Source organism: Notothenia rossii (genome assembly GCF_949606895.1).
Source record: "Notothenia rossii genome assembly, chromosome: 1".
Lineage (NCBI taxonomy): Eukaryota > Metazoa > Chordata > Actinopteri > Perciformes > Nototheniidae > Notothenia > Notothenia rossii.
This window is the reverse complement of record NC_136912.1, coordinates 36,457,532-36,473,632: the sequence shown is the minus strand read 5'-3', so window position 1 is coordinate 36,473,632 and position 16,101 is coordinate 36,457,532. Positions and strand designations below refer to the sequence as shown.

Sequence of the window (16,101 nt, the reverse complement as noted above, 5' to 3'; positions counted from 1 at the left end):
AAAAAGCCATGTGCTCCGCCCCCTGGATCTCTGCATGTGTGTGTGCCTGTGAGTCTGTGGCTACTGTCCACATGCCCGCATTATGAGGCACTATTTTCGGATACATTTTCTCATTTTCACCACTTTTCATGTTTTTATTATGTATATTGTTATATTATTATTATTATTATTGTATATATGTATACTGTGTATACTGTTTTTGTAAAAATCATGTGATTATTAAATAAATAATAAAACATGAATATAACCTTGAAGTTTCCCAGGGGCAAATACAGTGCCAGGTGTCAGACTATTTAAACAATGTTTACCCAGGATTCAGACACCTTCCCTGGCTTGTAAAATGCGGTGATGCGCCCTGGAGGTATCAGACTATTTTAAACAACTTTTCCCCTCCTTTCAAACACTTGTTCCTGGGTTATAGCCTGTCATTTTGCAGGATATAATTTAACATGTAACCTCTCCTGGAAATGGACATACTCTGTGCATTTCCAGGAGAGGTTCCATGTTAAATTATATCCTGCAAAATGACAGGCAACAACTCTCTTCCATACGTTTAAAAACACTTTTCCGACTATTTTAAACAACTTTTCCCCGCCTTTCAAACACTTGTTCCTTGTAAAACCCAATGTTGCTCTTTAGTTATCATGACTCATTTTTACTTGTCAATACAACACAGATTTGTGCAAAAAGTCATTTTAACTTAAAATAATTAATTGATAACGTCTCAACCACATGGAAGTTGACTCAATTAAGACCCTTTGTTATGTTAACAAGATAAATCAAGTTGAGTCTAGTTGAGTTGACAAATGCACAAAAGTTATAGACTTGTGCGTCATCACGCTGTACGCTGTGTAGCACGTTTTGCGTCCTTCCCTGCTAAGCGCGCGCATTGTTCGGTGGATGGAACAACGCCAGAGACTGACTATAGCTACATCGTATTTTAACAAGGTGAGTGTAAATGTTATATTGATAGCTTACAAGTAATATTTAAGACATGTTTTACGTTTTTTAATTGGTTACATTATCGTCCGTGTTGCCCGTTTATTGAAAACGGAACAGCAAAACTTTTGGTGAAATTCACAGTGGGAATAGCTAACAGCTTAGCAGCCCGAGTTAGCTAGCTGCTAGCAAACAGCGCAGCCATTCCCTCCTGTTTGACTTGTTGATTAGTTTGTTTCCCAGACTTTTTAATTTAAATTACCCCCTGCCCAGTTTGGTGTGCGTATTGAGAATGTCTTTTTTATTTCATTAAAAAATTGTGTTCTTCAAACTTTTAATTGCTATAGTTAAAATGAGTTGCACGTGCACTAAATAGGCTATGAGTAAACCATGGTGGAGAATTTTTCGGACAACAGTTAATAGGATGCGTTTAATTTTTACTTATTATACACATATATATATACACATATATTTGTGTGTGTAGTTTTTTTCACATGCTGTTGCAATTGGTTGCAACAACTAGTAACGTTAGAAAAACTACAACACCACACCGGATCTAGCTAGACTGGAAACAAGACAATAGGCACGCCGTTTGGCAGCCGGCCAATAGTAGTAGGCTAACGTTACGGTTCGAGTGAGTGGCGAGCGCGATACGACGAAATGGATGATAAAAAGATTCAGAGAAATGGCCCGCCTTGCACGCAAGTACTTAGCAGCACCGGCAACATCACTACCTTCTGAGAGGTTGTTTTCAGTGTCTGGGCATGTTGTGCAAAAGAAGCGAGCTTCACTGTTGTCTGAAAATGTCAACAGGCTTGTCTGTTTGAGTAGCTGGCTGAAAGCAAATAAGTTGTAGGCTTACCTGTAAAGGTAAGCCTACAACTTCTTTGCTTTCAGCTTTCAGTTTTATTGGTTACCTAACTGTTACTGTTCATTGTTTCTGAAATACGTTTTCTGACTGCTATGTTCACAGCAAACTTTAGAAAAAGGAAATATTAAGCCATGGTTTAACTTTATAATTGTATTTTGTACTGCCCTGTTTGCATGTTGCTTCTAATAAAAGAAACATGTGCATAAAGCAAGCCAATCCACTTTTCCATGTTCATAAGAGCATTAAAATGAAAAAAAATAATGGGACAAAAATAAATCAAGGGACATTTAGAATAGATCAAATTGTGTGATTAATTGCGATTAATTGTGAGTTAACTATGACATTCATGCGATTAATCGCGATTAAATATTTTAATCGTTTGACAGCACTAATATATATAGCTTTGAGGAAAATATAACATGCTTATTAAACTACCATGTAATATCTCTGTCCTAATTCTTTCTTACTTTTCTTTTTCCAGGTGTACATGATCAAGATCCAAACGTGAATGCTGTGGATTTGTAAGTTTTGTACCTATTACTCAGGAAATCGCAAAAGAATAATTGAACATTATAGAGCCATTCATGGACATCATGGAAGAAATTGCCCTTTGCCCTGTATCTACAGTGACTGTCCGCTAGTTTTCCGATCACAGGAATCCCTTAATAAGCATTTAAGAGAACATGGACTTTCACATCATGGACCTGTTGGAGGGTTAAACCTTAAAATTAACTGTCAATTGTGTGACTTCAATTATCCAGTGACTATAAAACAGTACTTTGGTCATCTTGGGAAACATCTTAGAAACAAAGAGACAGTTACCTGCCCTTTTAATCACTGTTCTCACGAAACAAGAAATTACACTACCTTTACTTCGCATAAAAGTCGTTTTCACAACAATGCCACACTACAAGACTTGAAATCTGAGCTTATTACTCAAACACATTTAGGCGTGGAACTTGTGGCTGATCAAGTGGTTTCAGATGTCAGTGATGCAGAATGTTCTGAGGATGAGATTGTAAATGAGCAGGAGGATACCTCTGATAAAGTTCAAGCAAGACTTGCGTCTTTACTTCTGCGATTGGAAACTGTTTTACATGTCTCAAAGACTGCAGTTCAGCAAATAGTTACAGAATTTAGGGATATTGGTGTTTTATTGAGTGAGGTAAACAAAAATACTCTTGATAAAGCATTAAGGCAGAATGGATGTACCATTGATGAAAACACTATAAATTTAGTAAAGGATACCTTGTGCCAGGCAAATCATTTTAGCTGTCTTTCAGAGGGTGGGTCTTTGTCAACTGACAAAAGGAGGTCATCTTTTTTCAAAGAAAACTTCAGTTTAATCAACCCAGTTGAATATGTTTTAGATTTTTCATCAAAAAAAACATTTGTTTATGTGCCAATCTTGCGTGTTCTTCAAGCGTTCTTGAATAGGGGTGATGTAATTGACAGAGTTTTGGAAGAAAACCGAAAATCACCATCTGGCCAGTATAAGTCTTTTTTTGATGCATCGTACTGTAAAGAAAATCCACTTGTTAATGGTGAAGATCTTAAGTATTTCTTTGGGCTCGTATATTGATGACTTTGAGATCTGTAACCCTTTAGGCACCTCAAGAAAGAAACATAAGCTGTGTGCAATCTATTGGATAATTGGCAATTTGCCTGTAAGAGACAGATCATCATTGTCTACTATATATCTGGCTGCCCTATGCAAAAGTCAAGATATTAAAACATTTGGTTATGGTCCAATTGTTCAACCACTGCTGAGAGACCTACAGTTGCTTGAAAAGGAAGGAATTTACATCGACAGGTTAGGAACCAGTGTCAGAGGCACAGTGCTATACATTTCATCAGATAATTTGGGGGCACATTCATTTGCTGGCTTTCAGGAGTCCTTTAATGTGGACAAGTTTTGCAGATTTTGCCTTGCAAGTCGAAAAGATATTCAAACTTGTTCTGTAAGAAGTGGGTCATTTGTATTGAGAACGATAGAGTCACATAACCTGAACCTGTCTGAGCTTAAAGAAAACACAAATTTGAAATGTGTAAATGGTGTAAAACTTGCATGTGTTCCAAATGAACTACAATACTTTCATTGTATAACAGGGTTTCCACCTGACTTTTTGCACGACCTATTTGAAGGCATTGTACCCTTTGAGCTGTGTTTGTGTTTGAAAAAATTCATTGACAGGAAATATTTCACATTAAATAATTTAAATACTGCCATACAGTACTTCCCTTATAAGTACTCTGACAAAACCAATTGTCCTCAAAAAATTTCTGTAGATCTTCATTTGTCTGGAACCATAGGAGGAAATGGCCACGAGAATTGGACTCTGTTAAGGTTGTTGCCATTAATTATTGGTGATGATGTCCCTGAAAATGATGATGCATGGTCTCTGATTCTGGAACTGAAAGACATTGTTGAAATCTTGGCATCGTCCGCTTTTACAGATGAAAGCATCTGTTACCTAGAAGCAAAGATCTTTGAACATAGGAAACTTTTAACAGATGTATTTCCTGATGTGAAACTCAAACCCAAACATCATTTTCTAGAGCATTATCCCCATCTGATTCGTTGCTTTGGACCTGTGGTTGACTTCTGGACATTTCGCTTCGAAGCAAAACACAGTTTTTTCAAGAAAGCTGTTCGTGATATTAATAACTTCAAGAACATTGTGTTGTCTCTGGCCAACAGACACCAGCTTATGTTGGCATACCATTTTGACATGCCTTGCCTGTTCAAGCCAGCAGTAGAAGTAGAGAGGACAACACACAATTCCCTTGAAAATGTGCCCCTCCCAGTCAAACTAGCTATTCAGCACAAATTCAGTCATCTGACCACTATATCACTTGCCACAACAGCCTTAATACATGGAACAAAATATGTAAAGGGGATGTTTGTATCATTTGGAAGCACAAGGGGACTCCCTGATTTCTGCCAAGTCCTGTACATTGTGATAGTGGACAACAAGGCATTCGTTGTTCTTCAACCTTTCTCTGGTTGTTACCTGGACCACTATAGATGTTATGAAGTTTGCAGTGCTGAGGATTCCCAACTGGTTGTGGTCGACCCTGCAGAGCTGAACCACTACGTCCCCCTGACAGCCTACGTGGTGCAAGGCAGACTCCTGATTTCTCCCAAGGCATTCCTGCTACACTGAGGTAATCCTTTTGCTTATTTTCAGGATAATTTAAGTAATAATAATTGTCTTATGGGCCTTAGTTTCATTAACAACTCTACCTTATGTTCTATACTTTTATATAGTTCATTATTTTACTACCATTGTTTTTAAATAATAAAAAATAACCTTCTTTACATCTTAACAGGGTTTAAACAAAATCTTAAATTGATAGTCTACGGCAAGGCCACAACGCCTTGCATTGCACTCTCCTACAGCAAAACCCCATACTTAGTTGACTGAAGCCCCGTCCTTTTCCCATCTACACTAAATCTCTTCACCGAAAATAGCAGATCTACAAGCTCACAACATGTCAGACATAGTGAGCTTGTAGATCTGTAATTTACACAGAATGTTCCCAATATTGGGATATAGGCCTCATGTGGTTAAATTACTTACTAGGTCGGGGTTCTACTATGACATGTGATCATTACTTTGCCTTGTTTATAAGAAAATGTATATTTGTTTTGTTCTTTTTAGATTCACCATGTTGCTGCGTGTCATCCTAACCGAAGAGGACATTCGGAGGGTCACCATTGAGAACATGCCCGACACGGTTGATGACCTGCACTTGATCCTCAAAAACAAGCTTGGATTGGAAGGAGTTTTGAGGGTACAATTTCAAGATCCAATGTTCAATAACGAGCTTTGCAACTTGAGTAACATGTCAGATCTCCCTAAAGATAAAGTGACTTTAAAAGTGTACAGTCATCCTCTTGAAGAACTCCAAGTTCATACAGAAGAACTTTATTATCATACAGACTCAACGTTGGACACTGCAAGCTTAACCACAACCCCTGAGTCGAGCCCCAGTCGAGTCCAGTCCACCTGCAGTCGTCACCTGCCTCAGTCATTTCAGATCCCTACTTTTGCGTTTGATACAGAGCTAAGGTTAAGGGAAGGAAATGAAGCCTTCCAGAACGATGGAACCCTTCTTGATATCTCCAAATGCATGAAATCAGACATTTTGGAAAAAATAGCAGAAGCGGTTTATGCCTATAGCCCATACCCACAACATGAGGAATATGCTTTGGTGGCGCAAGCGCTCATCAAAAAACATCCATGTCTGAGGGAACCAGGGTCTGTCGCTGGATGGCACTGTTGGACGTTTAGTTTAAAGTTTAAAATGGGTAACTTCAGACAAAAGCTCCGAGAGGCTGGATGCCCAGAGCTCAAGATCAACTCACTCAACTCACGGTCATCCAGCACATCTGGGAAAAGAACTCTTAAGAGGGCTAGAAAATCAGAAGTCAACTTCTTGCCAGACATCCCGGAAGGAAAAACAAAACACTCCCTTGACGAAGAAAGGACAGCAATGCTCACAGAAATGAAGAAGAGGAAGGTTGATTGGAAGCAAATTCAAGCGATGATGACCAGTACCTTCTCTTTGCGGAGAAAGGAAATCTTAGAGGATGAGCCACCTGTGGCTGACATCAAAGATAAATGGCCAGCACTGTTCTCTGAACGTCAGGTAAAGTACTTCTCTATTTCAAATGTGATTGAGGAAGATCAGATTGGAGGCTGATTAAGAATAGAAAGATATGTTGTACACAATGGCTAATGTCTGCTGTCATGAAGATTATACAGTTATATACATACAGTATATCAGTGATATTGAATTTACAGCCAATCCCTCGGCTTGTTCTTTGCTTCTTTTATGCCTACTAGATTGAAGCAGAGTTTGCTCGCCTCACCACTGTTGACCTGAAAGGCTGCCTCTTCGCTGGTCTTGACAAGTATCTGCAGAGGTTCATTGATATCTACAAAGCCAAGCCTGGTGTGGTGGAGCTGAAGAAGCTGTTGACAACACTGGATAGTGATGTAAGTATGCTTACGTGATATTTTACACTGTTTTTCTGTTAAAAAAAGTTCTTATAGTAAATGTTACTATAGCGTTGGTTCAGTAACAGGCTTCTCCCAGTCCCTGTCTCTCCAGCTCTTTATAAACAGCAAATGTACTTTCACACGGGTCAATGGTGTCATCCAATTAGGAGAAAGAACCGCTTTATCAGCTTCAATTTTATAGTTTTCCAATTTTGTCTGCAGCTCTCACTCACACTCACACACACTTATCATTTATTTACTGTTAAATACTCTATTCTGATGTTATCTGACTGAAGCTGTTCCATTGGTTGTGTATTGTCTATTATTTTTAGTGTTCCAACCAATGGAAAAGGACCGTTGTGTTGATGGGGATCCCCCACTACCTCAAAGAGGTTTCGTCCAACTTTTACAAGAAAGTTCAGGTATATTTTATTTTATATTTATATTTTCCGTCAGTGCAGATCAGGCCCCCATTCTTACCCTTACTTGTACGTATCCTGTATTTTAGGACCTAAACAGTGGGTTGGGACCAATCATGAGTAAAAGGCCCTTTCTTTGTTTCCAATTTTCCTCAAAATATTTACTTCATTTTTGAGCGCTAACCGCTCCAACATGTGGCTTTGTGTGTATGTCCGTACCAGCATGGCCTCGATGGCAGTGTCCAAGCTTAGGAGTATAAATGAACTCATCGAAAGCACCGCTCATTTCACACTGGGTGGGATTTTTTTTTTTTTTTTTTTAATAAAGCCCTTAAAAAATTAGGTTTTTAAGTACTCAACAGCTCATACTCTTTTTTTTTTTTTTTTTTGTGAAGTGTTGTGAGATTGTAGGTCAGCTATTTTCATTAGTTTGGGTCCCCGGGAGTGTGTCTTAAGATAAAAAGTTTAGGAACCACTGGTGTGTTTCATGCTTAATGCTGTTGTGGCCACAACAACAGAATCAATAAAGGTTTATTTTATCACGTTTTCCACTTTGTTTAGGCCACAGATGCTGAGGAGGACATGACAAGAGGAATGATGCTGGGCATCCTCATAGTGGCAGACGGGGATGATTCTGTCAGTTTCCCAGTGGTCATCGAGGAAGAAATCATCTTTCCATCAGTCAGTGATTTTCCAACAGCTGTGTCACTGCTGATGGGTCTGCTCTACGCACTCAACATCGACTATCCCAAAGGCATAAGGTACACATTTGAAGTCATTCAGAAGGTGCTCATGGACATTGGTGGAGGCCATTGCACTGCTTTGGTTCATGGCTTGAGAAACAAACTCTTGAGGAAGACCATGTAAGCTTAAAGCAGAGTTTAAGCATTGACCCTGAACTTGATGGACATTGGAGGAGTCATGGACTGAGAAATGGACTCCCATTTAAGTTTGATTGTTGGAGAACTGCACACAGCAATATTGTGTATTGTTACATGGCTTGAGATACAGACTCTTGAGGAAGCCCGTGTAAGCTTAAGGCAGAGTGTAAATATTGATACTCAAGTAGAAAATGCAAGTTCAACTGAACAAACAAAATGTGAACTTGGTATGAGAAATGGACTCTATATTTTGTTATTTTGGTTAGACATCCTGTAGATTGTGTACTGCATTTGACAATTTAATGACTTGTGCAGGTTTACATGCCACTTTGGAAGGGCACACACTGTGGATTTGTTGGGATATTTACACTGTGGATTTTGGGTATAGCGACACAGTGTATTTGGAACACAGTAACACACAGTGTATTTGGGACACATAACACACGGTGTGGATTTATTTGGGGGACACAGTAACACACACGGTTGCACATGTTTTGATGCATTTTTTTTATTCTTTAGTTAATTGCTCTATTTGTAACTGGCTGCACATTGTTGAATGCCAACACGTTTGTTTAAGATGTCATCAAAATGAAAACTTAAATGTCGACTTAAATTTCTATAACTTGCAATGCAAAATATATTTGAGTATTGATGATTGCCTAAATAGGATGCATTAAATAATAGATAACACATCAAGTATTATGGTAGTATGATTAACTGCCCACAGTGAGATGGTAAGAAAGAACAAGGCAAGGCTATTAAAAAAAGCTTTCTGGTACAAATGTTCCATTTTGATGACATCATGTGTTGGTACTGTCTTAAAGGAGTAGTTCACCCAAAAAAGGGACTTATTTTCTATCAGTTACACACCCCATGAAGCCTTGAATTCATGGAGATTTATTTTTACTTTTGTTGGATTGGATCGTTGGATGGTTGGATTGTTGGATGATTGTCTTCTGATGCATTATTCTTGTTCCCAAAATTGTTTTTATTGAGACTCATCTGTTTTTATTAAAGATGCTTGAGTTGGATCTCAGTGTTTTTGGTTCATAAAGTTGTATCTTCAATAAAACAAGAAACATATTGGGCAGTATTTGTTGTTAAATTGTATTAGATGTCTGGGGTGAAAACTGCATTACATTTAAGCAGATAAACTCATTAGCATTGCAGTTAAATCAACCAAAAACTAAAGTAGTATTGACTTAAGGTTAAGTTATATCAACTAAAGGTATCAAGTTATATCAACTGAAGTTATCAAGTTATATCAACTAAAGGTATCAAGTTATATCAACTGAAGTTATCAAGTTATATCAACTAAAGCTATCAATTAGTGAAGTTATATCAACTTAAGTTATCAAGTTATATCAACTAAAGGTATCAAGTGCTGAAGTTAAATTAACTAAAGTTATCAAGTTATATCAACTAAAGCTATCAAGTTAGAGAAACTAAAGTTGGAGTTGAGTCCAATAGCAATATTTATTTGAGTTAACTCAATTGTCTTTGTTGTCTTGACGTAAAATTCTTTAGCAGCATGGATACGCAAATATTTAAGTTGAAACAACAAGTTGGGTCTTACAGTGTGGGTTATAGCCTGTCATTTTGCAGGATATAATTTAACATGGAATCTCTCCTGGAAATGGACATACTCTGTGCATTTCCAGGAGAGGTTCCATGTTAAATTATATCCTGCAAAATGACAGGCAACAACTCTCTTCCATACGTTTAAAAACACTTTTCCGACTATTTTAAACAACTTTTCCCCGCCTTTCAAACACTTGTTCCTGGGTTATAGCTTGTCATTTTGCAGGATATAATTTAACATGGAATCTCTCCTGGAAATGGACATATTCTGTGCATTTCCAGGAGAGGTTCCATGTTAAATGATATCCTGCAAAATGACAGGCTACAACTCTCTTCCAGACGTTTAAAAACACTTTTCCGACTATTTTAAACAACTTTTCCCCGCCTTTCAAACACTTGTTCCTGGGTTATAGCCTGTCATTTTGCAGGATATAATTTAACATGGAATCTCTCCTGGAAATGGACATATTCTGTGCATTTCCAGGAGAGGTTACATGTTAAATGATATCCTGCAAAATGACAGGCTACAACTCTCTTCCAGACGTTTAAAAACACTTTTCCCGACCATTTAAACATTATTTCTGGCTTGTAAAGTGCGGTGATGAGCCCTGACAGTATCAGACTATTTAAAGGGTTACCAGGAGCATGAGAATATCCTCCACAGAAGGGGTGGTGGTGCCGTAAATAAGGCCGAATATGGATACCGATGTGCGGACGGTAAAGCACCGCAAAATCCACCCCCTTTAGGTTAACCAGGGGCATGAAGTTCTGTAGGGTGTGAACATCTGGGTTTAGTCCGTGGGGGAGTGTTTAAGTCCGGGAGTCCGGGGACTCACGGTGTGCAAGGTTATGGAGGTGCCCATGTCAGGGACACATGCTGGAGGTCTGTGGTCCGTCCTTTGGGGGTCTTGGAGGGGCCACAGAGAGGAGATTTCCCCGGTCTCTGTCCTGGATGAGTGAAATAAACAGAGTCTCCATGTCAGGGACACATGCTGGAGGTCTGTGGTCCGTCCTTTGGGGGTCCTGGAGGGGCCACAGAGAGGAGATTTCCCCGGTCTCTGTCCTGGATGAGTGAAATAAACAGAGTCTCCATGTCAGGGACACATGCCGGAGGTCTGTGGTCCGTCCTTTGGGGGTCTTGGAGGGGCCACAGAGAGGAGATTTCCCCGGTCTCTGTCCTGGATGAGTGAAATAAACAGAGTCTCCATGTCAGGGACACATGCTGGAGGTCTCTCTCCCGAGAGTGGACGTCCATTGCCTGTAAATTGGTCTAACATTAGGTCTGTCACTTTGGCTAACCGCACCACTGTCTGTCGTCTCCCGCAAGTGGACATCCATTGTCACTTTGGCTAACCGCACCACTGTCTGTCGTCTCCCGCAAGTGGACATCCATTGCCCCTAAATAGGGTTAGGTCCGGTCTGACAGCGCTTGGCTCTCTGCTGCAGAGAAGATCACTGCTCTAAACAAAGTCAAAAATCCTACATCCAAACGGAATAAATATAATAAATTATTATTAATAGGTTAAGTCTTGTTCATTGTTTTTCACTTTTATTAAATGTTTGATATTTCCGGTGGAAATGGTGGACTATCAGACAACACACATTCATATATTGTCACTCACACATTCATGGATTTTGTTCTCATATTCATATATTTTAATGCTCATATTTATACATTTTGCTCTCATGCAGATTCATTCAATGTTTACATTTAATATGAAACATAATACATGCATGTCTGAAGACAATATATGTATGCAAGAGAAGAATGCCTTATAATATTTACAGCTCTTAATAACATTCATTTTCTGGACTCAATGTGTGTCTGGTTGGGGGGTAGAGCTGTGGAATGCGACCATCCCCCTTGGGGGAATTCTTCCACACTTTCCGATGGCCAATTCGTTTTAAACAAAGAGTTCACATCAACATGGGGGTGGGGGGCTGGTGAACGGTCTGGTCATTTGTTTGTTCCACAATGTTTATCATCATGAAATTAATATCTATATATTTTATAATATACTTGCACTGCTTCCCGTTTTCATACTTTATATATCTGAGCATATACACACTGTTCATACTGCTCACAGGCTGCTGTGTATATTCATACCCCTCACTCAGTGGCGGCCGTTCCATAGGGGCGCTAGGGGCGCCGCCCCACCTCTTCCACAATTACAAATTAAAATTAAATTAAAATTAAAAAAAAGAAAATAAATAAATATAAAAAAAAAAAAAAATTGTTTTAAGTTTTATTTTTAATGAACAAGGTAAATATTATATAATTGGTATCAGTAAAATGTTTAATCTACAATAAAATCTCGTTTAAAATGGTGTTACGATGTCTAAAGTTACTGATAAGTCACATGTTTCCTGCCTGGCCTTGCCCGTGTATCATTACCCTCTCTCGTCTGGGCGCTAAGATAGGAGCCCTCAACCAGTGCAGCAGCAGCCACTAGCAGCTGACTGTTGCTATCTGTAAGCTATGGTTCCGAAACATAATTTCGGCCAATCAGCGTCGTCAAATCTGATGATTACCGGGCGCCAATGTCAGCGCCCGGTGCAGGGTTATAGCTAGAAAGGATCCGTATTGTGTAAAACTCTCGCGAGAGTTTGCGAGTCACGATGCTGAATGTTTACGTTTGACAGGCAGCCTTTCAGTTACGATCATTAATGTTGCGTGAGACATAATTCAGCAGACGTCTCCACGTTTGCAGTCAGCCAAAGTAGTGTAAGTATGCTAACGGACAGAAAAAACACACGACCACTATCGCTCAGAGTTTGGCCTGGAGTAAGAGCCGTTTATTGTTTCTGCGCATGCTCATTAGCATCACCACGTTTCAGGCCCATTATGATGATGTCATACACATGAACATAAACATGACTTTGATATTATACAAATATGCTCAACACTCCCACTAAAAGACATGTTGATAACGCTCTACAGTGGTACACAGAATCCAAATAAACAAAACAAAAGCTTCTCTAGCAGTGTTCAATTTGTATACCTGCAATTTACATTACTCTCCAAACAAATACCCTTTGAACTTGTCAAATTGTGCCTTTGTCAACGGCTTGGTTAGGACATCAGCTACCATGTCTGCAGTAGGACAATATGTAATAGATATCTTCCCCTCAGCATGTGCAGATCGTACAAAATGGTATTTGATGTCTACATGCTTGCTTCTCTGTCTGGATACAGGGTTTTTGGATAGAGCTATAGAGAGGCGAAGTCCCTCCCCTTCCGGCAGCCTCCATGGGACCCCGGAAGCGGAAAATTATACATTGAAGTCAATGGAGAGAGAAAAGTTATCTTTTGATCCCGTTTGAATTGTGCCACGAATGACACATAAGATGTTTGTCAATCTTAAACAATCATTTCCATGCAAAAAAAGTCACAGTTTGTCGTAAAAGTGCTGAATGCTGAAATATAAGACTATGAATAATACGCAACTAGAAAGACTACAAATCCCAAATGCATTCTGGGTCGCGTAAGTGATGTCATAGGCGATAATGCTCCAAGACTGGTTGTGACTCGCAAAGCAAAGAGGAAGAAGAAGACTGATTTATTCCCTCCAGTAAATATAAGAGATTGCTCCAATAAATTCACTTTTACAAGATGCCTGTGTGCTTTGTACGAGGTTGTAATCACAAAAGAGATCATACCACTTGCTCGTTCTATCGCTTCCCGTCTGATGAAAGGACCAGGAGTCGTCGGACCAAACATATCAGGTAATATACATGTTTTGCATGGAACATAGTCAAGTTAGCTACCTAGCTAGTAGCGAGCATGTTAGTTAGCATTATATTACATTACTTAGCCTTGTCATTTGTATTAGCCTTAACATGAAGTAAACCAAAATGTTAAACAGTAAGAGTAGTCATGATGGTAAGTATTTTGTGAAACATTTGAAGAGTAGCCTATCGCCCTCTCCACCAGGTGCTAAGGGGGCGGGAGGTAGGCTAATGCCACATTAGTATCAGCGATCTTTTCTACTTAATGCTATCTGCACAAATGGTTAACATTGACCATTAAAAGATCAGGCAGTTCAGGGAGAGTCGAAGGAAGGAAGGCAGGCAGCTTTGCATGACATTCTTCTGGACATGTGTCATTGTGATGACAGTGAGAGTGAGTCAATCTGTTTGTTGGAAAGACAGTAGTTGAGTGATTACTGAGAGAAAATTATTAAAAGAGATAATTATTCAGTGTTGTTACTTTAAAGTGTTGTTACTGACCTTTTTCTCTTTTATTTTCTTTACCTCACCTGTAACTGCTGAGACCCTGAGGAACATGCACACTGGACTGACCTGCTCTGGCAACCTGATTTCCACTGTACGTAATAGTATTTGGTTATGGTATATTATTTATATACATCAAAGGCACAATGCACCCCTCAGAGACACACATGTATTGAGTGGGATATTTTGCATTGGTCATGTGAAATCATCTTTACATACTAGAAAACTGTAGGAGCGGCAACTTGTTTTGAAATTGAATTTTTAATATCCGATAATAAAGTTGATCTGTTTTCTTTATTCTTCTCTCTCCCCAGCTCCATCCATCACCATTCTCTGTTCCTGCAGGTCCTGCTTGCTAATCAATATTCATATTTTTTTACACAATTACAAATAAAGTCAATGTATTGTATGACATGAAGTTGTGCTTCATTCTGAGTCAATAATAAATTCATTCTGCCTTCAGCTGCAAAATTATTGTGGACTGCACCGACATCCATGTAGCTGCCCCCCAGTAAGATGAACCAAGCAAAGTTGACATACTCAACATACAGCTGTACTCTTAAGTTTACATGAAGAATTTGTGAAATATTGGTAATAACAGGTTTAAATGATTATTAGTAATTAATTATATAATTTTCTCATCGTAGATGAGCAGACAGGGAGCCAGAGGAGAAAAGCAGAATATGCAGCTGCCATTTTCCACATGGAAAAGAGAAAGTGCCAAGTGTATTTGAGTGGACAAAAGAGAAATCCCAAATACGAAAAATAAAATTATACAATTTACAGATATGTATACATCATGTATAATGATGGTGTATGATGTAGAAGGAAGTGTGGTAGATAACAAGTAAATATAGAGTTACATACAGATCCATGTTACAGCAAAAGATGGAATAACTAAGAAGCACGCAGTATAATAATAATTACATGCAACAATTAAATAACTGCTCAGCATCTCCACCACAATCCCAATCTGCTGTGTCCTGTTTTCCTCCCCTCTGCATAACACCCCATCACACATACGAAACACAACGCAGAGTACGAGGGTGTTAAGAGTATGTTTATTTAAATGTCCTCCTCTCTACTGGCCAACACAGGGAGCATATGCTGGGTGTAGAATTGTTCCAGGAGGAGGAGATTTCCATGCCATGCAGGGTCTTTGGGGATGGGGATGATGATCCCCTCCTTCGTGGTCCACAGTAGCAGAGACTCCGGTCTGTGATGTGCAGCTGTTATATAATATACAATACATTTTTTTGAAAAACATTTGATCAAAAAATAAGGATTTGGTCAGGATCTAGAGTCAGTGTGTAGTTTATTAATTAATCAATGCTCTCTACATTAGGAAAACACATACCAGTGTACCAGAGGGAGTCACACACAGCTGTGCCTAGATAACCAAACAAATTGACAACAGGGATGCAAACTCATCAGGTATGAAAAAGGTGACAAGGATCCGAGCCCCCTGACCCCACAGAATATCGGCTTTAAAATGAGGAATAACAGAGGATTTTAGCAGTCAGAACAACTAAAGCAGCAGTGTTAATATTAACAGAAACGCCATAGAGTCACATCTAATAGAAATATATAAAAAGCATTTATTTTAATTGTGTAGTAGTCAGTTTATAATTTTGGCAGCACTGTTGAGCATTTTGAAAATGTATTTTCATGCCTCTGTGCAAGGCTTAGTCTTTCTATCTTTATAGCCACTGGTGTAAAGTAACTAAGTTCATAAACTCAACAAGTACTATACTTGGGCACAATTTTGAGATACTTGTACTTTACTTAAGTATTTCAATGTTTTGCTACTTTGTACTTCTACTCCACTACAGTTCAGAGGTAAATGGTGTACTTTTACTCCACTACATGTATGTAATACCTTTAGTTACTTTACAGATGTGGATGAATGATGTGAAATATAATCAAGTGTTAAATCAGACTTTAGTTCCACCTGGAGTAAATCCAAAAGCTACCCTGCCTGCAGTATACAAAGTCATTCAAACTAGCTGCACCTTTACCAGCTTTGATAACACTTTAATGATCAGTCATTATAAAACATATCATATTATTCTGAAATGGACCAATCTGCAAAATGACTACTTTTACTGTCGCTACTTTCACTATATTTTGATAATAATACTTTTCTACTTTTACTTGAGGAACATTTG

The 16,101-nt window shown here is 38.8% G+C and overlaps 2 protein-coding genes across 3 annotated transcripts in view; one reads left to right on the top strand and one right to left on the bottom strand.

Annotated features, from left to right (window-relative positions):
* The window catches only part of LOC307033157 (calcium-binding protein 2-like), a gene marked incomplete at its 5' end in the record, with an annotated part of 148,282 nt that overhangs the window by 114,434 nt on the left and 17,747 nt on the right, over positions 1 to 16,101 (bottom strand). The gene's annotated exons all lie outside the window — the stretch shown is intronic.
* On the top strand, positions 4,120 to 9,202 carry LOC307032217 (sterile alpha motif domain-containing protein 3-like). Of its 2 annotated transcripts, none has more exons than XM_079670058.1 (5): positions 4,120 to 4,978; positions 5,476 to 5,608; positions 6,664 to 6,816; positions 7,152 to 7,241; positions 7,800 to 9,202. In XM_079670058.1, the coding sequence occupies exons 2-5, from the start codon at positions 5,483 to 5,485 to the stop codon at positions 8,103 to 8,105; spliced, it is 675 nt and encodes a 224-aa protein (XP_079526184.1). In that variant the 5' UTR covers positions 4,120 to 4,978; positions 5,476 to 5,482; the 3' UTR covers positions 8,106 to 9,202. The 2 variants fall into 2 exon arrangements, with proteins under 2 accessions (XP_079526184.1, XP_079526183.1); XM_079670057.1 differs by having other exon boundaries at positions 5,476 to 6,466.

What these genes read in the sequence shown, in the direction of transcription:
- LOC307032217 (XM_079670057.1), top strand. Translation starts at nt 5,483, where the DNA reads ATGTTGCTGCGTGTCATCCTAACCGAAGAGGACATTCGGAGGGTCACC. An exon ending in TGACAACACTGGATAGTGAT is followed by an intron (nt 6,817 to 7,151) that starts GTAAGTATGCTT and finishes TATTATTTTTAG; the next exon opens with TGTTCCAACCAATGGAAAAG. An exon ending in ACTTTTACAAGAAAGTTCAG is followed by an intron (nt 7,242 to 7,799) that starts GTATATTTTATT and finishes CACTTTGTTTAG; the next exon opens with GCCACAGATGCTGAGGAGGA.